At 44.8% G+C, this 24,327-nt stretch overlaps 1 protein-coding gene across 1 annotated transcript in view; it reads left to right on the top strand.

The window, feature by feature from the left end:
• The window catches only part of tm9sf4 (transmembrane 9 superfamily protein member 4), a 35,877-nt gene extending 14,298 nt beyond the window's left edge, over window positions 1-21,579 (top strand). Inside the window, exons 4-18 of the mRNA XM_042004750.1 lie at window positions 740-896; window positions 1,022-1,166; window positions 1,919-2,042; window positions 2,138-2,259; window positions 8,992-9,103; window positions 9,513-9,583; window positions 9,743-9,875; window positions 10,783-10,864; window positions 10,945-11,020; window positions 11,163-11,246; window positions 11,654-11,829; window positions 11,918-11,981; window positions 12,100-12,219; window positions 13,144-13,233; window positions 19,401-21,579. Coding sequence (XP_041860684.1) covers window positions 740-896; window positions 1,022-1,166; window positions 1,919-2,042; window positions 2,138-2,259; window positions 8,992-9,103; window positions 9,513-9,583; window positions 9,743-9,875; window positions 10,783-10,864; window positions 10,945-11,020; window positions 11,163-11,246; window positions 11,654-11,829; window positions 11,918-11,981; window positions 12,100-12,219; window positions 13,144-13,233; window positions 19,401-19,550 — 1,706 coding nt within the window. The 3' untranslated portion in view covers window positions 19,551-21,579. The remainder of the gene's footprint in view (window positions 1-739; window positions 897-1,021; window positions 1,167-1,918; window positions 2,043-2,137; window positions 2,260-8,991; window positions 9,104-9,512; window positions 9,584-9,742; window positions 9,876-10,782; window positions 10,865-10,944; window positions 11,021-11,162; window positions 11,247-11,653; window positions 11,830-11,917; window positions 11,982-12,099; window positions 12,220-13,143; window positions 13,234-19,400) is intronic.
• Window positions 21,580-24,327: the final 2,748 nt, after the last annotated feature.

Raw genomic sequence — 24,327 nt, 5'->3', positions numbered from 1 at the left:
GTTTTTTGCACTGAACTTTAACAAAAGAAAAAAGACATTTAAATGTTCTTTAGCAGGGGGTCAAAGTCAAACACACAGCAGGTCAAAATGAGACAAACAAGAATAATTGAAATTTCAGTCAAAATCATGGTGATTATCATTTTTCACATAATGGAGCAGCCCTACAGGTAGCGTCGGGCGGACATGACAGCTGATGTAGAAGAAGAACAGCAGAAAAGACTTAAGGACTCGGAGGAAATGCATCCTTGTTTTCTTTGTTTTACAGATAGTTTCACTGGGATCCTTCCAAGACAGTAGCAGGGATTTAAAGTGTGGTTCCGGCTTGATTTTTCCATTACGAATGACAGTACTGGCGCTTGTGACCTAAGTCTCGCAGTGTTTATTTGGAGAGCGTTTTTATCACCACTCAGCAATTGCTCACACTTTGCTGGTGCAGCATACAAGTAGTTCTTATTATTTCCCAGTAACCAGTGACAGCAGTTGCTTGTCGGTGCAGTAATTAGACGGGTCTTGTAAAGGATGTGAAGGTTTTCCCATACCTCAGAGAATCATTTTGGACATTTTTAGCAGCTGTGGCACCATGTTTCACGCTCTTTGGTCTCAATTGTGTTTGGTTTTCAGTAGCAATGTGTTAAAAGTTGCCCTAAATCTGTTGCTGGTGTTTATCTGAGATGGTTTAAGGAAGCTGCAGGTGAATATTTTACCTGTGTGTTCTTGTCTTCTTTTTCTCTGTAAACAGGGGAGGTCTTGCGCGGTGACCGTATTGTAAACACTCTCTACAAAGTTGAAATGAACAACAACAAAAAATGTGAGATGGTGTGCAGCAGAAAAAAGCTCAGCATCAAGGAGAGTCAGCTGATCGCTGAGCGAATCCAGGAGGAGTATTATGTCCACCTGTAAGTATTCCTCCTCACAGTTTCTAGCAGGAGTCTGATGAAAGATGGAGGAAGCTCCTGTTTTTCTTTGTGGTGACTGGAATGTTTTCATCAGACTAACGCAACGCTTCCTTGTCTCATGTCAGCATTGCAGATAACCTTCCAGTTGCCACCAGGTTAGAGTTTTACCCCAACAGGGAAGCAGGAGGAGAGGAGGAGCAAAAGAAGGAGGTGGCTAAAGACATTCAGTTTGAACACGGTTACAGGATGGGCTTCGTCGACAACAAGAAGGTACAAATTACACTGAAAGCTGTTCTGAGCTTTAAAAAGTTCAACATAGCTCAACTTCATCTATTTTTTAAATCAAATCATAAATAATTTACTTTTTATTTGGAAATGAAAACGTTATTCAAAGTGTGTTCTTTTCTAAACGATTTCTTACCTTTTGGTTTTATTTAACTGGTTTAGTCTCTGACCAGACTGGATGGAAGCAGCTGGGAAAACCACTTTTCTACGTTTTCAGGCGTATTGAACAGTCAGCATAATTATCTGCTCCTGTAAAATGTGATGAAAAGAATTTCTTAAAGCAGCAGCCAACAGAGTTTCCTCCTATTCATTGGCTCTCTGATATGAATAAAGCGCGGCGTTCAGACTGTGCAGTTACTTATGTAGGGGTGCAGCCTCAGTCCTGAGAACAGCATTTGTCACATTGATCCACCACCAACTGTTGGGACTGCATGCAGTTCACCGTGTTATATATTGTAGTAGTAAATAGTTCCAGAAAACCACCAGGAAGTTTAGCAGAGCACGTCTGAAAGATGGTTGGTCTGCTACTGAGGCTTCACAGCTCATTGTGGCCATTCTCTGCTCCGAGGAAAAACACTTCCTGCTGGTTGGGTTTTACTGGATTAACCCGTCAGACCTCCCTGTGTGCGTGACATCTGCAGGACAAACCAGAAGCTCAGATTTCTAAAGGATAAAGGTGCATGCATGTTCGGAGAGCACTGATTTTTCTCTTGTCCCATCTTGTTTATCTTCCACAGTTTTATCTGCACAACCACCTGTCCTTCATCCTGTACTTCCACAGGGAGAAGCTGGAGGAGGGGCAGGCCCACAACTACAGGGTGGTACGATTTGAGGTTGTGCCCCAAAGTGTCAAAGTAGAAGGTCGGTAGCACCGTGCTGTCTTTTAATAAAAGCTTTACATTAGCGTGAGTAAAAGTGTCGACTATTAAACTCTTTCTCTTCCTATGAATTCCCAGATCTGAAGGCTGAAGAAACAAAGATGACCTGCACCCTGCCTGAGGCCAGTGGCTCTGCTCCACAGGAGATCGATCCCACGAAAGAGAATGAAGTCCTCTTCACCTACTCTGTCCACTGGGAGGTCAGTCACATGTCTGTTGACTCAAAAGCTCCCAAATTCCCCAACCTCACTAAACATGATGGACAAGTGTAAAATCCAAACATTTCATGCAGGTTTTTTTTCCAAAACGATGCTGAATGATATGGCAGACAGTTGGCCAACTTCATGCACCAACTCGCAATCAATCAATCAATTAGTCTTTATTTATAAAGCAATTTTCATACAAAATTGCAGCACAAAGTGCTTTCCATGGTTAGCATGGTTACCCCCACCCCCACCCCCCGCACATACACACACACATACTTGCACATATTAAAAGACTAATGTGAGGTTGAGCACAGATGAGCCAGGTAAGGAAACACTATCACAGGGAGCCGTCTGCACCGGGAGCCGCCCAGAGGCCATGACCGCCAGGACACCGACCCAGGGCACACGGCCAAGTGAGAGGCAGAGGAGCCACCCAACCAGACTGAAGAACCCGCAGGACAGAACCGCAGCAGCCACAGCCGATGAAAGCCCCCGGTACAGAGAGAGCCCTCCGAGGAAACACTGGAGAAATAACCTGAAAATAATATAAATAGAACAAAAGAATAGAATAAATAAAAATGGGTTAACATAGAAAAATAAATAGGCTAGGGGAATAAAATAAATAAAAATAAAATGAATAAATATTAAGTAAAAGCTAAATTAAAAAGGTGGGTCTTGAGCCTGCTCTTAAAAACATTAACATTCTCTGCAGCCCTGAGCTCCTCCGGCAGGCTGTTCCACAGACGAGGACCATACCACTGGAAAGCTGCTTCTCCGTGAGTATGTGTCCTGACTTTAGGTACAGTCAGGAGGCCAGTACCGGAAGATCTCAGGGGCCGCGAGGGTTCATAAGGTAAAAGCAAATCTGAAAGATAAGAAGGCCCAAGACCATTAAGACATTTAAAAACCAGTAAGAGAACCTTAAAATTGATCCTGAAACACACGGGGAGCCAATGCAGTGACTCCAAACCGGTGTAATGTGGGCCCGCCCTCTGGTCTTCGTCAGCACAGGAGCAGTTGAGTTCTGTAGAAGTTGTAGAGGTGCAATACTCTTTTTGAGAAGACCAGAGAGCAGGGCATTACAGTAGTCAATACGACTGGTGATAAAAGCATGCATCAGCATCTCCGTGTTGGCCCGAGAGAGAATGGGACGGACTCTGGCTATGTTTTTTAGGTGATAAAATCCTATTTTAGTAACATGTTTAATATGTGGAATAAAACCAAGCTCAGAGTCAAAAATAACGCCCAGGTTTTTTACTTGTGATGATGGATTTAATGCAAATGCCTGTAATTTAGCTAAGAGTTTCTCTCTCTGAGCCTCAGGACCAATGATTAAAACTTCAGTTTTGTCCTGGTTAAGCTGTAAAAAGTTTTCTGCCATCCAGGATTTGATATCTAAAATACAGTTGAAAAGGGCATCCATTGGTCTCGTGTCATCAGGAGACATGGAGATGTACAGCTGAGTATCATCAGCATAACTGTGGAAGTTTACTCCATGCCTCCTGATGACGCTGCCAAGAGGGAGCATATACAAATTAAAAAGAACAGGGCCTAAAACTGACCCTTGAGGCACACCACATGCCATTTTATGGATCTTAGAGGAGCATGTATCCAAACTTACCATATAAGTACTGTCTGTGAGATAGGAAGTGAACCAGTTGTGAACAGCACCAGAGAGGCCCACCGGGTGTTTCAGTCTGTTTAAAAGAATAGTGTGGTCTACTGTGTCAAAGGCTGCGCTAAGATCCAGTAGCACCAAGACTGAGAGGTTCTGTGAGTCACAGTTAATCCTAAAATCATTTAAAACCTTCAGGAGAGCAGTCTCTGTGCTGTGGTTCACCCTAAATCCAGACTGATATATCTCAAGGATGTTTCTATTATTTAAAAAATCATTAAGCTGAATAAAAACCAGTTTTTCTAGAATTTTACTTAAAAATGGTAAGTTGGATACAGGTCTATAGTTATTAAGATCATTACAATCCAAATTGCTCTTCTTCAGAAGGGGCCTCACCACCGCCGTTTTAAAGGCCGCAGGGAAAACGCCCATCTGAAGAGAGCAATTTATCATGCATAAAAGCTCGTCTTTAAAAAAATCCATAAAATGATTTAAAAAGTGAAGTGGGAATTGGGTCTAAAAGACATGTGGTGGGTTTTACTGTGGAGAAAACTTTATCAAGGACCTCAGCATTAACCAGGACAAAACTGTCCAGTGTTTCCTCGGGTAAAACCAAGCACTCAGATGTGTTCGTGTTCTGGTTGCATAAAATACCACATCTGATGGCACTGATTTTACCTCTGAAGTGGTCTGCAAACTGCTCACAGAGAGCTTCTGTTGGGGTTCCCTGGGAGCTGTTAAAGTCAGGGTTACATAGGTGATCGATGGTGGAAAAAAGAACCTTGGGATTATTTTTATTGTTACTGATTATTTTTGCAAAGTACACATTTCTTGAGTTCCTTAGTGCGTTATTGTACATTTTAAGTTGCTCACAAAATATCTGATAATTTATTGTCATTTTATTTTTCCTCCATCTCCTTTCTGCCGCCCTGCAATTTCTTTTGAGTTTTTTGACCTCCTCATTCCTCCAGGGAGATATAAGTTTTGGGTAAATCTTTTTTGTCGTGAGTGGAGCAACAGAGTCGAGGCTTGTCTTCAGTTTACTGTTAAAGTGTTCAACAATAAAATCACAGGGTGCAGGTAAAATCACAGGAGGACATTTATCTAAAACCTTGATAAAATTTGCAGCCACTTCAGAGGTTAGATAGCGCTTCCTCACAGTTCGCACCGAGGTCTCCCACTGAATAAAACCGGTGATGTTAAAAACACACAGTAGTGGTCAGAGACAGTCAAGTCAACAACAGAGGACACACTGGCAGAAAGGCCATAGGTAATGACCAAGTCCAGGGTGTGTCCTCTGTTGTGAGTCGGCTGCGTGACATGTTGCGTAAAATCCATACAGTTAAGAATGTTTAAAAATTCTTTTGAAACAGGGTCTAAAGGATTATTTATGTGCAGGTTAAAATCACCGGTTAAAATTATCATGTTGTATGTTGTGTGTATGATTGATAAAAATTCTGAAAACTCATTAATAAAAGCAGCACATTTTTGGGGTGGTCTATAAACAGTGACACATAAAATTGGAGGGCTGCTAAAAACAATGGCATGATATTCAAAAGTGGTAAAATTATTGAATAAAATCTGTTTGGTGGTGAGAGTGTTATTGGTTAAAGATGCTGTGCCACCACCTTTTTCTACCAGTTTTTATATAAAAAGAATAGTTAAAATTTGGTGGGGAGGCCTCAGCTAGAACAACAGGTGCATCCACACCCAACCATGTTTCAGTTAAAAACAGTCTAGTTTGTGGTCTAAAATCAGGTCATTGACAATAAAAGACTTGTTTAACAGAGAGCGTATATTTAAAAGTGCCATGTTGAGTGTGACTGGTGACATTTGAACTGAAAAGGCAGGTACTGGTTGACATTTTGGGAGAGGCCTGAGATTATTGATGTTTACGGTATGATATGGTTTGTAGTGGTGTGGTTGCTCTCTGAATGTGATGAGGACATGAATTGATGAACTGTGTGGAGGAATGTTAGGTCCAAGTCCAGTATTGCGAGCTTTGCTGTTAAAAGTGGAACTGAGTACGTAGGAGCTGGGACCAGGGGGACATCAATCCGTGACGGACAGGTCAGCAGGTGCAGTGGGTTTGGTGTAATGAGTGGGCTGGGTGCAGGAGTGCTGTACACCAAATGCCAAATTGGCGGACAGAAGCCGGCAGCCCCGCGAGTTGAGGTGGAGCCCGTCAGCCCCCAAAAGATGCCTCCGCTCCCAGAAAGCATCAAAGTTGTTAATAAAACCCAGGCTGTGGGAACTACAAGCGGAGGAGAGCCAGGTGTTGAGGCTGAGCAGCCTGCTGAAGCAGCCTATCCCTCTGCCGCAAGTGGGGGTGGGGCCAGAGATAAAAACATTTACCTGACATTATCCAAGCAACCTGAAAAGATGGAGGAAATCCAGCTTTAACAGCTCGGACTGCTGTTTACGGATATCCACGTCGTGGTGCCGGGGGTGTGATCTGGACGGCGATGAAACAGCCAAATCGCGGGGGCGGTTGTCCGGCAGGTGAGAGCTGGTCCGCGGCTGCTCCATGGGCTTGCTTCTCCGTGGAGCCGGAGTAAAGTGCAGCTCCCTGCGGCGAGTTCTGACAGCAGCGTGGGACTGCCCGTCGCGGCTCCGGGAGCAGGATGGTAGCAACGTCACAGACCCCGGTAACACAGCGGGATGGCAAGGGCCAGCGGCCAGAGGAGGAAAATCCACAAGATCCAGGACCTTGAACTTGTTCTCCAGGGATACGCCGTCAGTGAGGGGAGAGCACAAGAGACGGCTCGCCCGGTCCCTTCTGCAGCCGTTGCGGGTCCCGACCTCGGTCCACGGCTCCGGCTGGAGTGGAGTGGAGCTGACCGGAACTCTGGGTCTAGCCCCGAGTTGGAACCAGCGGTTCTCGTCAATGGCAGGAGCACCAGCAACGCAGGCATCTGTTGTGTTTGTGTGCCTGGATGAACTATTGGTGGGAGCCTGGGACACATCACCTGGATAGGGCGCTGTGTCGGCTAGCTGAGCACTAGTAGCAGTGGCTTTAGTTTGGCCGAGGAGGATTGTATCCAGTTCGTGTTCAGCCTCCTGGATTTGGTAAAGAGTGGAAATTCTCTGTTCCAGCTCGATCACCTTCTGGCTCAAGTTGATGCAGCTTTCACAACTGGATGTCGAGGTAAGTGGAGCCATGACTCACCGGTAACCAGGAAGCTCCCCTGTTGTGTGTTGGTGGGGGTGAGGACCCAGTTGCAGGCGGATCAGGCAGGACACATCAGGCAATAACACAAAGAAAACGAGGTGTTTTGCTGCTCCATGTCAGATATGAGCTCATCCTGATTTCAATGTCTGCAGCATGTTTGGAAATGTTGGGACGGGAAAACAAAAGCTGGAGGAACGTGTTGCATCTAATTACGTCAGCAGCGGGTCAGAGGCAGAGATGGGCAGCGGTTCAGCAACAGATCAAATAAAGATTTGAGAACCTGGGGACAACTCTCTGAGCAAAGAACAGGGCTGAAAATCCATTTTGGCTGCTCGAGGTCTTCAGGTCCTACGGCCTCAGACGTGATTCAGGTGTGGAAATCACTGCTTGGACTCAGGACCATTTCCAGAAATCACCGTCCGTGAACACAGTTCACTGTCCTGTCAATGCTTTGTCATGCAAACAGAACATCTGGTCCAAGGTTCATTTAAAATGAAGGCAAAGTGGAAAACGTCTGTAGTCAGATTCTTTCTTTTTGGAAATCATGGACGTTGTGTCTCCTGGACTAAAGAGGGCCCATCCCATTATCAGCCCTCAGATCTTGTGGTACTGCATGTGGTCGTGTTAGTGGCAACTTGCACATCTGGAAGCTGGCGCCATCAGTGTGAAATGGAATGTGCAGGTTTTACAGAAACATGCATCTCCTCCTCAGCACGACCTGAATGATAAACAGACTCTACCTGTGGCAGGAAAGCCGGTCAGCTGATCACCGATCGTCACGTCATGATTCAAGGAGCAACAAAAGGAGGAGGAGGAGGCCGGCATGCAGCCCAGAGGCAGAGAGCAACTGGAGCGGCAACGTCTGCACGAAACTGTGTAAAGTAGGAAAAAAAGTGGGTGTTGGACCCTCTCACCATGAAAAGGGCCCCCATGGGTGCAACACCCCCCGGGATGGGCACATAGCCCACCGTAGACTATCTCAGCTAGATGCATTTCACCCTAATCCCTTTGTTTGCGTGGTTACCAGCGTTAGATGCTGGCTCAGGGTGCGGGGTGTTCCGCATTAACAACATTTAGTGCATCAGGCTAACGCTACCTTTTCTGAGCTGGGCAGGTGTCTCTGAGCGCAGCATATCATGCTAACCTTTGTAACTCCAGATGTCAACCATCTTCTCTGAACCAAATATCTCTCTGCTTCGGGTTTCCTTTTGACAGGCCTCGTGCGTTGTTCGTGGAGAGGAGGAGCGGGCCAATCAGCTGTCAGTGTGTGCACAGCTTGATCCACATTGAGCGGTTGAGTCATCAGTAAAGCTAATTTAATGTACATAGTAATGTAGGTAGTTCGTTTCTAAAAGTAGCTGGAATCTGTGGTGCTGCGCCACACGTGGGTCTGCGAGAAATCCTGCTGTACTTGGTTCACTTTAATCAGACTGAAATCTGTGACTGTAGGAGGACTGGAGTCTGCCACTTTGGTCCGAATCAGAGTTTGTTTGCAACCGAAGCGACTTTCCCAGCAAACAGACTGGGACTGGAAAGGCGGGTGTGAATGGGTCCAAGGTGTTGAGCTGATCTGTCTGCAGTCCAGACGTTTCACCGGAGCACCCTGAAACATAAAACACAACAAAGGCCACTACAGGACGGCGGAGAAGCTACGGACCTACATTAGACCAGAATGGGACAACTTTCCGCTCCCAAAGGTGGAGCAGCTGGTCACATGGGTTTCCAGATGTTTACTGTTGCTAGGAGAACAGGACGCTACCCAGTCAGATATGGGTCTGTCACATGTGGCTGCCATCAAATTCAGTATGAGCTAAAATTTTTATTAAAACATGTCAGACTTAAAACCACTGCATTTAGTTTTCATGACCTCTTCACACGGCTGGATGTTAGGTTTGTTTATGAAGTTACAGACGTTTGATCTTCTGTCTCCCGTGTGCAGGAAAGCGAAGTGAAGTGGGCTTCTCGCTGGGACACGTACCTGACCATGAGTGACGTGCAGATTCACTGGTTCTCCATAGTCAACTCTGTGGTGGTGGTCTTCTTCCTGTCTGGTACGTGCACGCCCACGAGGCTTGGCCCGCTTCAGAACCCTGGTTGCTAATGTTTTACTCTGTAAAATGCTGTGAGTGCAGCGTAACTCAAATTTAATTCCTTTAGACTTTGAGCATCTTTCAGTTACCGGTCGTTGCCATGGTGACGGCTAGTTCCTCTTCAGTTTCCGGTTTGAACATGTCTGGCTGCTTTGCACTAAAATGAAAACTTTGCGTTGCGTGGCATCCAGCAGTTTTACAGTTTGACATCTTGAGGATAACTACAATAAGTTCATATTGTTTTTAGCTTTATTTAATTTAAATGTTAAAATTTAATGATGCCATGTCCATCTGTAGATTATAAAAAACCTGTATTCTGATTATAAAAAAATATGTTGACTCTTCTCGTTCACTGGTGTTTGTCTTGCAGGTATTCTGAGCATGATCATCATCCGGACCTTGAGGAAGGATATTGCTAACTACAACAGAGAGGATGACATTGTAAGAAAAACCTGACTGGAATCTTTGGGGAAAGGCTGTTGATGTCTTCCTGAATTTACATGCAGTGTATCAGAATGAATGTATAAGTAAATCAACCCTGACCTCATGATGATCAGTATATCTCATCCACATGAGCATGTCCTCCTCCTTTCCTATCAGGAGGATACCATGGAGGAGTCCGGATGGAAGAACGTGCACGGAGACGTCTTCAGACCGCCTCAGTACCCCATGATCCTCAGTTCTCTGCTGGGCTCAGGGATCCAGCTCTTCTGCATGATCCTCATCGTCATCTGTGAGTTCATCTCTCCTGATTCGCATGACTTCAGATTGTTGGAACAAGATGAGACACGAGGTTGAAGTGAAGGTTCTGGCGGGGCCTCGGAGCGCGTCCTGCTCTCCTGACTTGCATTATAAAAATAATTCAGTTGTGGGTTTGGCTGGTTCTTCTTCTGTTTTAATAAACACATTTATTGTTAAACAGCTAATTTAACTGATCCTCAGAAACCTCTGAAATCAGGTCGATGCTGAGCATGAATGATTTCAGCTGGTTTCTCTATGCAGCACCACCTTCGTCTAACAAGCAGGTTAAAAAGTGGAATCATTAGATATATTACCATCATTTATCTCTATTTCTTTTAACCTCTAACATCTTAATTAACTTAACATTTCAGTATCTATTAACTAAAAGTGTCCTTATTTTCCTCTAAGATGTGCAGGAGTATAGTAAAGTAATAAAGTACATAAAGTACCAAACACAGGAAATACTGAAGTAAAGTTTAGTCATTTGCAGCCAGAGACCTGAGAACAGATGAGAGTAGGTGGACTCTGATCCGGTCCTGCTCCAGACATGCAGAGTTTCCTGGAGATGTTTCAGTGAGTCCGTCAGGCTACGGCTCTGTGGAAGGGACAAATTTTCTGGTGGAGTTTCATCCTCCCTGGTGCCAGCTGCTGATCTGTCCAGTGATAACTGACAGCTGCACACAGGCTGCTTCCTAGTCGTCTTTTATTTAGCTGGAGCCTGGAAACTGGAGAAGAGGGTTCATCTGTTCCATGCAGTCTGTTTTAATAGTGAATTATGTTGAACGAAAAGCACGTTTATACTGCTGTTTCTTCCTGTTCCCAGTATTTCTGCTAATATCCTTGAAGAAAAGCAAGTGCTGTGTGACATGCCCACAGACGAGTGTTTTGTTGTGTTTCAGTTGTTGCCATGTTGGGCATGTTGTCCCCATCCAGCAGAGGAGCTCTGATGACTACTGCTTGTTTCCTCTTCATGTTTATGGGGTAGGATATTCATCCACTATAATTCCCATCAAGAAAATACCAGAAATGTTTTAAAAAAGTGGAACATTTTTCTCCTCCAGTGTGTTTGGTGGCTACTTTGCTGGCAGACTGTACCGCACACTGAAAGGCCATCGGTGGAGGAAAGGAGCGTTTTGTGTGAGTCAGACCTCCATGTTGGGATGGGAAGCTCCTTCCCATCATTCCAGAGTTGATTTTTTTATGCTGCTGTATGTAATGCTTGTTCAGAGCTAGCAGTCAGCTTAAATCTGAGTTTGTACTGGATTTGTTTCCCCTGTAGACGGCGACTTTGTATCCTGCAGTAGTTTTTGGGGTCTGCTTCATTCTGAACTGTTTCATCTGGGGGGAACACTCCTCTGGGGCGGTAAGTTCCACATCTGACCTACACACAGCTCCCACTGCTGCATACAATACACATTCATCCGAGGTTACAGCGTTCCTATGCAGTTTGGAAAAAACTGGACTTTTATCTCGCTATTGTCTGGGTCTGGATAAGTATGAACAAAGAAAAAGCTTTGAAAAAGGTTTACCTTACGTTAGCCATGCTGAGACCTGTGCTGTACCGTCACACACTGACAGGTTAGTTACGATTTCATTGACCAGCAGCATCCTCCACAGAAAGAACTTTTCCACCAAACCACCAGGGACGGATCAGAGCCAAATGTCAGGGAAGCTGAGCAGAGACCTGAAGCCCATCGTGGATGATTCTTAGCCTCATATGCTCATTTTAATAAGACATCATCATCTTATTTCCTTGCTGTCTTGCTCCAGGTTCCTTTCACTACGATGCTAGCCCTGCTGTGCATGTGGTTCGGTATCTCCTTGCCTCTGGTCTACCTGGGATATTACTTCGGCTTCCGGAAACAGCCGTATGATAACCCGGTGCGCACCAACCAGATCCCACGGCAGGTTCCAGAGCAGCGCTGGTACATGAACAAGTTTGTTGGGTGAGTTTTTACCAGCCTCTGCTCTGATTGATCCTCTGGATGGCGGTTCACGGTGTGTGATGCGTGGTGTTTTCTTCACCTCCACCAGAATTCTCATGGCTGGCATTTTACCATTTGGTGCCATGTTCATCGAGCTCTTCTTCATTTTCAGTGTAAGTACAGCCGAGCTGCTCATCTGTAGGGCTGGAAAATAAACTTTTTAACTATTTAGTTTGCGTTTTTACAGAATTCCTAATGCCCACATCAATGTGTGTGTGTTGCCACTAACAGGCCATCTGGGAGAATCAGTTTTATTACCTGTTTGGTTTCCTGTTCCTGGTCTTCATCATCCTGGTAGTGTCCTGCTCTCAGATCAGCATCGTGATGGTTTATTTCCAGCTGTGTGCGGAGGTGAGGACGTCCAGGCTCCAGCAGGGCATCACATGACCAGCAAATCTTTCTGCTGTATGCTAGATCTAGCTGGCACAGTATATACTGCTAACACATTGGGCCTAATATGAGACATGAAACATGTTCATGGGAGCACAAAATCCATTCCACACTAAGGTTTGTGAATATAATTATTTGTATGATGCATGAAGTGGGCAGCTTGCAGTTTAAACACCAACCTTTCCTAACAAGGAAATTGTGAGCTATCTCAACCAGAGGAAGCGGAAATGACACATTATTTCCAACATAAAAGCAAAGTTAAAACAAAGAGACACCCTAACATAATAAAAACCCAATGATGCTCAAACTGAACAAAGTTTTATTTTCTATTTATTTACTTTCTCATTAAAGCTTTACCTAACCAGATTAAAATCTGTTTGAGACTGAGATCTCTTCTATAAGGCGGCGTCCTGGCCAAGAAGACAGCAGCACAGGCGATGGTGAAAAATTAATTGGTTTTAAAATCCATTAAAAGCCAAGGTAAAAAAAACGAGTTTTCAGACAGTAGCTGAACCACCATGAAGATGTCATCATTAAATGTCATCTGCAGCACAATGACAGGGAATCTGAAAGCAGATGTGTCGTGGCAAAGCAGTGCTGATAATAACACGGCAGGTGGTGTAGCTGTAACACGCCGGGGTCACGGATCAGCTGTCTCAGTGAGATGTTGCAGCTGGACCACAGCACCACTGACGGTTGTGCTCTGTTTTAACACTGATATATAGAGAATGTCTAAGTGATGTCACCGCTGCTTTCTCAGCCATTTTGGGGGAACTGGGCTGCTGTTTCCATCTGAGTTTCTGCTCATGTCTCAATCATGTTGCGTTTGGCTGAAGTTTTATCTGTGTCACACATGCATGTGTCCTATGTTCTCCTCCCTGTCAGGACTACCGCTGGTGGTGGAGAACCTTCCTGGTGTCGGGAGGCTCTGCGTTCTATGTCCTTGTTTATGCCATCTTCTACTTTGTCAACAAGGTAAGAACCCCATCATATTCCTCTCTGGCTGCCCAGCAGGAACCATCTTCCACTGACCCACATCCACCAGGGTAGCATTCGTCCCAAGGTAACATTCATCCTAGGGTAGCATTCATCCCAGGGTAGCATTCATCCCAGGGTAGCATTTATCCCAGGGTAGCATTTATCCCAGGGTAGCATTCATCCCAGGATAGCATTTATCCCAGGGTAGCATTTATCCCAGGATAGCATTCAGTCCCAGGATAGCATTCAGTCCCAGGATAGCATTCATCCCAAAATAGCATTCATCCCAGGATAGCATTTATCCCAGGGTAGCATTCAGTCCCAGGATAGCATTCAGTCCCAGGATAGCATTCAGTCCCAGGGTAGCATTCAGTCCCAGGATAGCATTCATCCCAGGATAGCATTTATCCCAGGGTAGCATTCAGTCCCAGAATAGCATTTATCCCAGGATAGCATTTATCCCAGGGTTGCATTCATCCCAGGGTAGCATTTATCCCAGGGTAGCATTCATCCCAGGATAGCATTTATCCCAGGATATCATTTATCCCAGGGTAGCATTCATCCCAGGGTAGCATTTATCCCAGATTAGCATTCATCCCAGGATAGCATTTATCCCAGGATAGCATTTATCCCAGGGTAGCATTCTTCCCAAGGTAACATTCATCCCAGGATAGCATTCATCCCAGGATAGCATTTATCCCAGGGTAGCATTCATCCAAGGATAGCATTTATCCCAGGGTAGCATTCAGTCCCAGGATAGCATTCATCCCAGGATAGCATTTATCCCAGGGTAGCATTCAGTCCCAGAATAGCATTTATCCCAGATTAGCATTTATCCCAGGGTAGCATTCATCCCAGTATAGCATTTATCCCAGGGTAACATTAATCCCAGGATAGCATTTATCCCAGGGTAGCATTCGTCCCAAGGTAACATTCATCCCAGGGTAGCATTCATCCCAGGATAGCATTTATCCCAGGATAGCATTTATCCCAGGGTTGCATTCATCCCAGGGTAGCATTTATCCCAGGGTAGCATTCATCCCAGGATAGCATTCGTCCCAGGGTAGCATTCATCCCAGGATAGCATTTATCCAAGGATAGCATTTATCCCAGGGTAGCATTCATCCCAGGGTAGTATTCGTCCCAAGGTAACATTCATCCCAGGATAGCATTCGTCCCAGGGTAGCATTCATCCCAGGATAGCATTTATCCAAGGATAGCATTTATCCCAGGGTAGCATTCATCCCAGGATAGCATTTATGCCAGGGTAGCATTCGTCCCAAGGTAACATTCATCCTAGGGTAGCTTTCATCCCAGGATAGCATTCATCCCAGGGTAGCATTCATCCCAGGGTAGCATTCATCCCAGGATAGCATTTATCCCAGGGTAGCATTCGTCCCAGGATAGCATTCATCCCAGGGTACCATTCATCCCAGGATAGCATTTATCCCAGGGTAGCATTCAGTTCCAGGTTAGCACTCATCCCAGGATAGCATTCATCCTAGGGTAGCATTCAGTCCCAGGATACCATTTATCCCAGGGTAGCATTCAATCCAGGATAGCATTTATCCCAGGATAGCATTTATCCCAGGGTAGCATTCGTCCCAAGGTAACATTCATCCTAGGGTAGCATTCATCCCAGGATAGCATTTATCCCAGGGTAGCATTCAGTCCCAGGATAGCATTTATCCCAGGGTAGCATTCAGTCCCAGGATAGCATTTATCCCAGGGTAGCATTCATCCCAGGATAGCATTTATCCCAGGGTAGCATTCATCCCAGGATAGCATTCAGTCCCAGGATAGCATTCAGTCCCAGGATAGCATTTATCCCAGGATAGCATTCGTCCCAGGATAGCATTTATCCCAGGGAAGCATTCATGCCAGGATAGCATTTATCCAAGGATATCATTTATCCCAGGGTAGCATTCATCCCAGGGTAGCATTTATCCCAGATTAGCATTTATCCCAGGGTAGCATTCATCCCAGGATAGCATTTATCCCAGAATAGCATTTATCCCAGGGTAACATTAATCCCAGGATAGCATTCATCCCAGGATAGCATTTATCCCAGGGTAGCATTCGTCCCAAGGTAACATTCATCCCAGGGTAGCATTCATCCCAGGATAGCATTTATCCCAGGATAGCATTTATCCCAGGATAGCATTTATCCCAGGGTAGCATTTCTCACAGGATAGCATTTATCCCAGGGTTGCATTCATCCCAGGGTAGCATTTATCCCAGGGTAGCATTCATCCCAGGATAGCATTCGTCCCAGGGTAGCATTCATCCCAGGATAGCATTTATCCAAGGATAGCATTTATCCCAGGGTAGCATTCATCCCAGGGTAGCATTCAGTCCCAGGATAGCATTCATCCCAGGATAGCATTCATCCCAGGGTAGAATTCAGTCCCAGGATAGCATTCATCCCAGGATAGCATTCATCACAGGATAGCATTCATCCTAGGGTAGCATTCAGTCCCAGGATAGCATTTATCCCAGGGTAGCAATCATCCCAGGGTACCATTTATCCCAGGGTAGCATTCGTCCCAAGGTAACATTCATCCCAGGGTAGCATTCATCCCAGGATAGCATTCATCCCAGGATAGCATTTATCCCAGGGTAGCATTCGTCCCAAGGTTACATTCATCCCAGGATAGCATTCATCCCAGGGTAGCATTCATCCCAGGAAAGCATTTATCCCAGGGTAGCATTTCTCCCAAGGTAACATTCATCCTAGGGTAGCATTCATCCCAGGATAGCATTCATCCCAGGGTAGCATTCGTCCCAAGGTAACATTCGTCCCAGGGTAGCATTCGTCCCAGGATAGCATTTATCCCAGGGTAGCATTCATCCCAGGGTAGCGTTCATCCCAGGATAGCATTTATCCCAGGGTAGCATTCGTACCAAGTAAACATTCATCCCAGGATAGCATTTATCCCAGGGTGGCATTTATCCCAGGATAGCATTTATCCCAGGGTGACATTCATACCAAGTAAACATTCATCCCAGGATAGCATTTATCCCAGGGTAGCATTTATCCCAGGATAGCATTTATCCCAGGATAGCATTCATCCCAGGATAGTATTAATCCCAGGATAGCATTTATCCCAGGGTAGCATTCATCCCAGGATAGCATTTATCCCAGGGTAGCATTCGTCCCAAGGTAACATTCATCCTAGGGAAGCATTCATCCCAGGATAGCATTTATCCCAGGGTAGCAATCATCCCAGGGTACCATTTATCCCAGGGTAGCATTCGTCCCAAGGTAACATTCATCCCAGGGTAGCATTCATCCCAGGATAGCATTCATCCCAGGATAGCATTTATCCCAGGGTAGCATTTATCCCAGGGTAGCATTCGTCCCAAGGTAACATTCATCCCAGGATAGCATTCATGCCAGGGTAGCATTCATCCCAGGATAGCATTTATCCAAGGATAGCATTTATCCCAGGGTAGCATTCATCCCAGGATAGCATTTATCCCAGGGTAGCATTCGTACCAAGTAAACATTCATCCCAGGATAGCATTTATCCCAGGGTGGCATTTATCCCAGGATAGCATTTATCCCAGGGTGACATTCATACCAAGTAAACATTCATCCCAGGATAGCATTTGTCCCAGGGTAGCATTTATCCCAGGATAGCATTCTTCCCAGGGTAGCATTTATCCCAGGGTAGCATTCATCCCAGGGTAGCATTCATCCCAGGACAGCATTTATCCCAGGGTAGCATTCGTCCCAAGGTAACATTCATCCTAGGGTAGCATTCATCCCAGGATAGCATTTATCCCAGGGTGGCATTCAGTCCCAGGATAGCATTTATCCCAGGATAGCATTTTTCCCAGGGTAGCATTCATCCCAGGATAGCATTTATCCCAGGCTAGCATTCATCCCAGGATAGCATTCATCCCAGGATAGCATTCATCCCAGGATAGCATTTATCGCTGGGTAGCATTCGTCCCAAGGTAACATTCGTCCCAGGATAGCATTTATCCCAGGATGGCATTCATGCCAGGATAGCATTTATCCCAGGGTAGCATTCATCCCAGAATAGCATTTATCCCAGGGTGACATTCATACCAAGTAAACATTCCTCCCAGTATAGCATTCATCCCAGGGTAGCATTTATCCCAGGATAGCATTTATCCCAGGGTAGCATTCATCCCAGGGTAGCATTCATCCCAGGACAGCATTTATCCTAGGGTAGCATTCGTCCCAAGGTAACATTCATCCTAGGGTAGCATTCATCCCAGGATAGCATTTATCCCAGGGTAGCATTCAGTCCCAGGATAGCATTTATCCCAGGATAGCATTTATCCCAGGATAGCATTTATTCCAGGGTAGCATTCATCCCAGGATAGCATTTATCCCAGGGTAGCATTCATCCCAGGGTAGCATTCATCCCAGGGTAGCATTCATCCCAGGGTAGCATTCATCCCAGGATAGCATTTATCCCAGGTAAGCATTTATCGCTGGGTAGCATTCGTCCCAAGGTAACATTCGTCCCAAGGTAACATTCGTCCCAGGATAGCATTTATCCCAGGATGGCATTCATGCCAGGATAGCATTTATCCCAGGGTAGCATTCATCCCAGAATAGCATTTATCCCAGGGTGACATTCATACCAAGTAAACATTCCTCCCAGGATAGCATTCATCCCAGGGTAGCATTTATCGCTGGGTAGCATTCGTCCCAAGGTAACATTCGTCCCAAGGTAACATTCGTCCCAGGATAGCATTTATCGCGGGATGGCATTCATGCCAGGATAGCATTTATCCCAGGGTAGCATTCATCCCAGAATAGCATTTATCCCAGGGTGACATTCATACCAAGTAAACATTCCTCCCAGGATAGCATTTATCCCAGGATAGCATTTATACCAGGATAGAATTTATCCCAGGGTAGCATTCATCCCAGGGTAGCATTAATCCCAGGGTAGCATTCATCCCAGGATAGCATTTATCCCAGGGTAGCATTTATCCCAGGGTAATATTTGTCCCATGTTTGCATTCATCCCAGGTTTGGGGACAGAATATAACGTAACACGGTTCTGAATGCCGTCTTTACTCTGTACAGGAGGCAAGTCAAAGGTTATTTCTCCAACACATTAAAAATCAAGTGTTTTACAAAGATAACAAATATAGAAAAGCAGCCCCCACTCAGGCATACCTACAGAGCAGATCTCCTACAGGGACTAAAATCCAGGGAGAATAAAAAAGTTTCCATCTGTCTCAGTCAGTGTGGAAATGAACCAGGTATCTAGTTTGAGAAAAACTATTTAACTTTGAAGTTGGTCAGAAATCTATAGAAACTTGAGTCTGTCAGGACAAAGAATCCAGTTATTGTGAGGTGGAGGTGGTTTCCTACCTGAGGCATCTGTGCAGGTGAAGAGACGCTTGTATACCAACAACTGTGATCAGACACCAGGCTCATCTGAGGAAGAGGCATCATATTAACTTGAGGCATGAAACAGGCAGTTTATGTCCTGCAGCAGCCTGCAGGACGGGACGGGGGTATCGCTCGCTGTCAGCGGTAGAGACTCAACTGTCACACACCGAGACAAACCTCCCTAAAGTTGCTAACAGCCTTCATCTGATGTCTGATCCTTAGCCTGATGGATGGAGGGGTTTTTTTCATCTGTGTTATTTTAGGGTGTTAATGATGCAAATCAGGATCATAATTATGTTTACTCTTTCATTTCCTTCCAGCATTACGTCTCCGTCTACTCGTATTTCTGATCTCTTGCTGCGTCACTTTTGTAAAAACCAATTATATAAGAAAAGTTGCTCCAAAGGATTTTAAGTGCATATATATGCCTATCTTTAAAAGTAAACCAGGTCTGACGAAACTTTCACTACTTGAAGTCACTCTGGTTGTTACCCTGCAGGCTGCATTTAAAGCTCAAGAGTGACTTCACTGAACTGGCTTCAAGTTTCTGATCAGTGAGATCCGCCTGCAGAAAGGAACAGAGACAACTAGAGTTTAAACTAACTCGAACTGTATGTAGCCCGTACTGGACTGAAAGGAGTTGAGTCACATTTTCCCTCCTTTTGGTGAGCAGCAGATGCAGAAGGTCCGCCTCTAGAAGACTTTAAGTCCTCCCGTCTTTGTTTCTGCAGCTTTAAATTGACCTCAGTTAACTGACTGTCCTCTCTGGTTTTCCCAGCTGGACATCGTGGAGTTCATCCCCTCCCTCCTGTACTTTGGTTACACCACCCTGATGGTGCTGTCCTTCTGGCTGCTAACGGGCACGATTGGCTTCTACGCCGCCTACATGTTCATCAGGAAAATCTATGCTGCCGTCAAGATCGACTGAGTCATGGCTGCTGCTGCTGTTCTCTTTGGTTTTTCTTTTTCTTTTTTTTGTTAGTTTTTCTCACTTTTTTTAATAAGTGTATTTTTTATTCTTCGTGTCCAGCAAGCACTGACTTGCATGCAGAGAAGGAGGGGGTGCATTTTACAGTGCAACAGCCCCACCTACTGGCCTCCTGGTGGAACTACAGCAAGGCTGCAGCCATGACACTGCTGTTTCTCTCCGTCAGGACAGAGGGATTTGTCCTCTCATGGGACAGTTTGTCTTCTGCCGCCTCAATCACAGCGGGCCAAAACTCGTCAGATGATGGTTTCACCACATATTTGGTTTTGGGGGTTTTGTTCTCTTTTTCCATCCATGTCCTGAGTCTAACTTATCCTGGTCTTTTGTTTTATTTTTTGTTACTGCAGGATTTCTATGAAACGTCTTTCCATCCTGCCATGAGAAGCTGTTTTCTTCTAATTTTCTCACATGAGTGGTGTCTTTCAGCTGATTCTGTCCTCAGATTTGACCTGGTTTCAGTTCAGAGACTTTGTTATGTTGAACTGATGGAAATAATTCTGGGTTTTTACATTGTGAAACAAGGAAAGGAAAAATTAAATGTTCTTTTATTTTTATTTCACTTTCCATGTCCTGGTTTGACCGAGTTCCAGCTATAATCAGAATACTTACTCCTCCTTCCAAACCAATGGATCTCTTATTCTTTTAAAGTGTGAGTCCATTACTGTAAAAAATACAGAGTTGAATATTTGGACCAAAGGCCCCACAGCAGTGGACGAGTGGGTGCAGGCACCAGACACATGACCTGAAAGACGAACTCCCCATCCCAAACACACCTGCTGGTGAGCAGCAGTGAGTTAGCAGGGTTGGCCTGCTGAACTATGCAGTAATGAAGAGTTTTAAGGGTTAAATTGGAGGGAAATTTCTGTTTAATCTGTATGATATGGTTTTATGTATGATCAGCTAACTTGAAAAGTGTGCTGCAGCCTGTGGTGGGAATCTTCATTTTCTCTGTTTTCTGGAGAGCGAGCAGACATTTTCTGCTTCGGCCGTTCATTCGTGCACGCTTTGGAAATGCGATGGAGAGAAGCAGCGAGGAAGGAGGACTCGATGGGAAGTGTTGATCAGAACCACGCATCCACATAAGGAAAGAACACACGCTCCTCCACTGCAGCGTCTCATCCGACCATCTGACGCCGTCACTGGCCAGATGCTGGAGGTCTCTGCAGGAACTCCGCTCTCCTCAACATGTCGGGGAAAGTTTCAGGATTGCTGCGCATGTCTGAAAACAGCTTTTTCCCTGACTTGAGTCCCTGGCTGCAGAGCACCGATGTGTCGCCCACATCGTTCTAAGATCTGTGCAGTCGCGGCGCCGTGTTTGCACGAGTTGCACGTTTCGCCCCACTTTTCAAACTGTGAAATAAATTCAGAAACATGGCTTCTTCAAGGATCCCGTAGAGTTTTCCAGCTGCTACCTGTCTGTCATTTTGTGAAACTCGCTAAAGGCAGTAATGAGTGTGAACCAAACGTAGCTCGGTCCGATTACAAGCAGCTCCAAGGTGCAGTAATTAAATCTAAAAACAGAAAATGTGTTTTTGAGGTGTTGAAGTCAGGATTGTTGACCATGTAAGATGGTGTTTATGATTCATATGTTAAACTGTGGAGCTGCTACAAAGTACAAATGTCCATGTGGTGCAGACTGCCTAGCTTGTCCCCCGTTAGCATTCTTTCTGCTAATGCCACTAACAAGCCTCCCACAGAGGCTTTTTATAGAAGTCCTTAAAGCTCAGCTCAGAAAACTGTCATTCCTTCAGCTTTCTGATGAAATCATGTTTGCATGATGGAGGCCAGCAGCTGTTCAGAGACGAAGATGTGCAATGTGACCAGACATGTTCTGACAACTTATCTGCAGCCTTGGACCCGATATCAGGGATAAATGTTGGCTTTTGTTCCGTTAAAGCTACAGAATTGTGAGCTAAGTCATCAGACATCAACACAGCAAGAAGGAACATCACAAAATGTCAAACTAACCCATTTTGGCCAAAACATTCAGTCTGTTTCCACGGTGCCCCTCAAAATCAAGCCCGTTCTGGAAAACATGTTAAAGATCCTTTAAACAAATACAATCTTCTTTCAGCCATTATGCTGGTCTTTGTTGCAGGTACATTTTTTCTCAGTCTTTCGCAGTTTTAAATCAACTTCACTTGATACCCTTCTTTCAGGGTTTTTATAAACAAGGCCGTTGTTTCTTTTTTCCTGCACATCGGCACAGGTGATGCAGGTGATGCATGCGTACAGTTGCTCACATCCACCCTCAGATCCGGAACGGATTGAACGACTGTTGCTGCTCTGCAACAGTTACTCTGAATGAGCTGCTTGAGGACAGAAGACACATGACCCTCTCACCCCTCTGCACGGTAAAGCCTCAAGCAAGCTTGTGTTTCACTGATTTATTCCGTCTTCACCCCACTGAAGCACCTGTGGCCCTTCCGTTACTTTCCAACACTTCCTGCAGACTCTTCTCTTCTGCTGCTGAAGTGCACACGCCAGAGACTTTATTTTAGGACCTGAAGAGGCCCAAGTCATGTGTGCTCTTGTATGAAGGAAGGTTTTACAGTGTAAATAAACCAGCTTTGTATGTGTTGCGTTTTGCTGTTTGTGGCTCTCTGTAATGATTTCTGTCATTGTTTCAGCCAAAAGCATGATGACTTCCACAGGAACTTGTTTCTGTTACTTCATCCTTGTTTCTTTTACAGAATGTCGAATTACCAAATGTACAATGACACAAATAAAGTGAGAAGTTGAATATGAAAGTTTTTTCCTGCATGGTTTTCCCCCACGCCCTGACGTGCAGCCTAATGTCAGTGGATCGGTCTGGTTTAGCATCCAGTCCGATTGTTGTGCGGGTTCTTTTGCTGACATGCAGAGGCTGAATCCTAAATCTGACATTCCCTCTATCATCACAGAGTTTATGATGTTTCATCATCTACTGGATGGATTGAGTGAAATGTTAGACATTTGTGTTCCCTTCTGGATGAGCTCTTGGCACTGACGTTTAAATTCTGACTTTTCATTATCAGCTCTTCCATTTGAGGATCCTGTCCACTTAAGATGAGATTACTGATCCCTCAGCAGGGAAATTTACATGCTACAGCAGCAAGAATGCAAAGGACAGTTCCAGTGAAAAGAGCACTGGACACACGTTTTCAGCAGTACTGTGTTGGACAGTCGGTACTTCAACTTTAATGACCCCACAGTGGATTAAGTAATTATCCCTTTTTATATAAAATGCAATCAATTGCTAACCAAATGGTAGGTCTTGCATACATACACTGCCGTTCAAAAGTTTGGGGTCATTTTGCCATGGGATTCAATAGGGAAGTGACCCTAAACTTTTGAACGGTAGTGTACCTAACAAACTATCTCAGTTACAGTTACTTCCACCAGTTTATGCAGAACATTGCAAATAACAGAAGGTCTGAAATCTGGGCACTGTTGTTCATCTTTGGTTTAAGGCAAGCAAAACACATCCTCATCCCTCAAAAATGGTTTTCTAACTACACCTGCAATAGTTATCTGGATGTGTAGCTCATCTGACAATTAGCTAGCTAACTGTTCTGGCCAAGGGAAGACAAACAACTCGTCTTGCTTCCTGACCAGTTAAAAATTCCAGGTGAAACCTTTATTCATTGCATAGTAGGAAGTGCTGAGGAGAAAATTAGATCAGGATGATTAATGGAAGTCAGAACCATGAACCCATGGAGGTCTGGATTCAGATCCCAGTCTGATAAAGCTTCTGTGGAAATTCCTCCAGACGATTAGAATGAGGTTCGGCAGTGGGCGTGGCCTCCACCTGCCTGTACGAACTCCCTACATCTGGGCTCCTGATGAGACCATGGATGTTCTCCTGAGGGATCCCCTCCCAGACCTGGATCAGTACACCAATTAACCCCTGGACAGTCTGTGGTGGCCGTAGTGGCAGTGGATGGAAGGAGACGCGATGTCCCAGAGGTGCTGATGGTGGAAATGATGTTGGAAACAATAATGGACATGATAGTAGACATGTTGATAGACATGATGTTGCCCATTATAATAGACATAATGATGGACATGTTGTCAAACACGATTTGGTTATAGACATGATGACGGACATGATAATAGACATAATGAATAACATGATAGACATGTTGGATGCACATATTAATAAACAAAATGAAGGAAATAGTATTAGACATGATGATAGACATAATGCAATACATGATGAAGGACATGGTGATAGACAATGATGGACATGATCATAAACATAATGATAGACATGATGAAGGACATGGTAATAGACATAATGACAGACATGATGAAGGACATGAAAATAGACATGATAATAGTCATGATGAAGGACATGGTAATGTACAATGATGGATTTGATAGACATAATGACAGACATGATGAAGGACATGAAAATAGACATGATAATAGTCATGATGAAGGACATGGTAATGTACAATGATGGATTTGATGGACTTAATGACAGACATGATGAAGAACATGGAAACAGACAATGATGGAAATGATGATCGACATGATAATGACGAAGGACATGGTAATAGACATGATGAAGGACATGGTAATAGACAATGCTGGATATAATGATAGACATAATGACAGACATGATGAAGGACATGGTAATAGACATAATGATGGACATGATGATAGACATAATGACAGACATGATGAAGGACATTAAAATACACATAATGATGAACATGATGATAGACCTAAT

This window comes from Melanotaenia boesemani, chromosome 13 (genome assembly GCF_017639745.1).
Source record: "Melanotaenia boesemani isolate fMelBoe1 chromosome 13, fMelBoe1.pri, whole genome shotgun sequence".
Lineage (NCBI taxonomy): Eukaryota > Metazoa > Chordata > Actinopteri > Atheriniformes > Melanotaeniidae > Melanotaenia > Melanotaenia boesemani.
The sequence above is the reverse complement of the archived record's forward strand: the minus strand, read 5'-3'. Positions and strand labels throughout refer to the sequence as shown.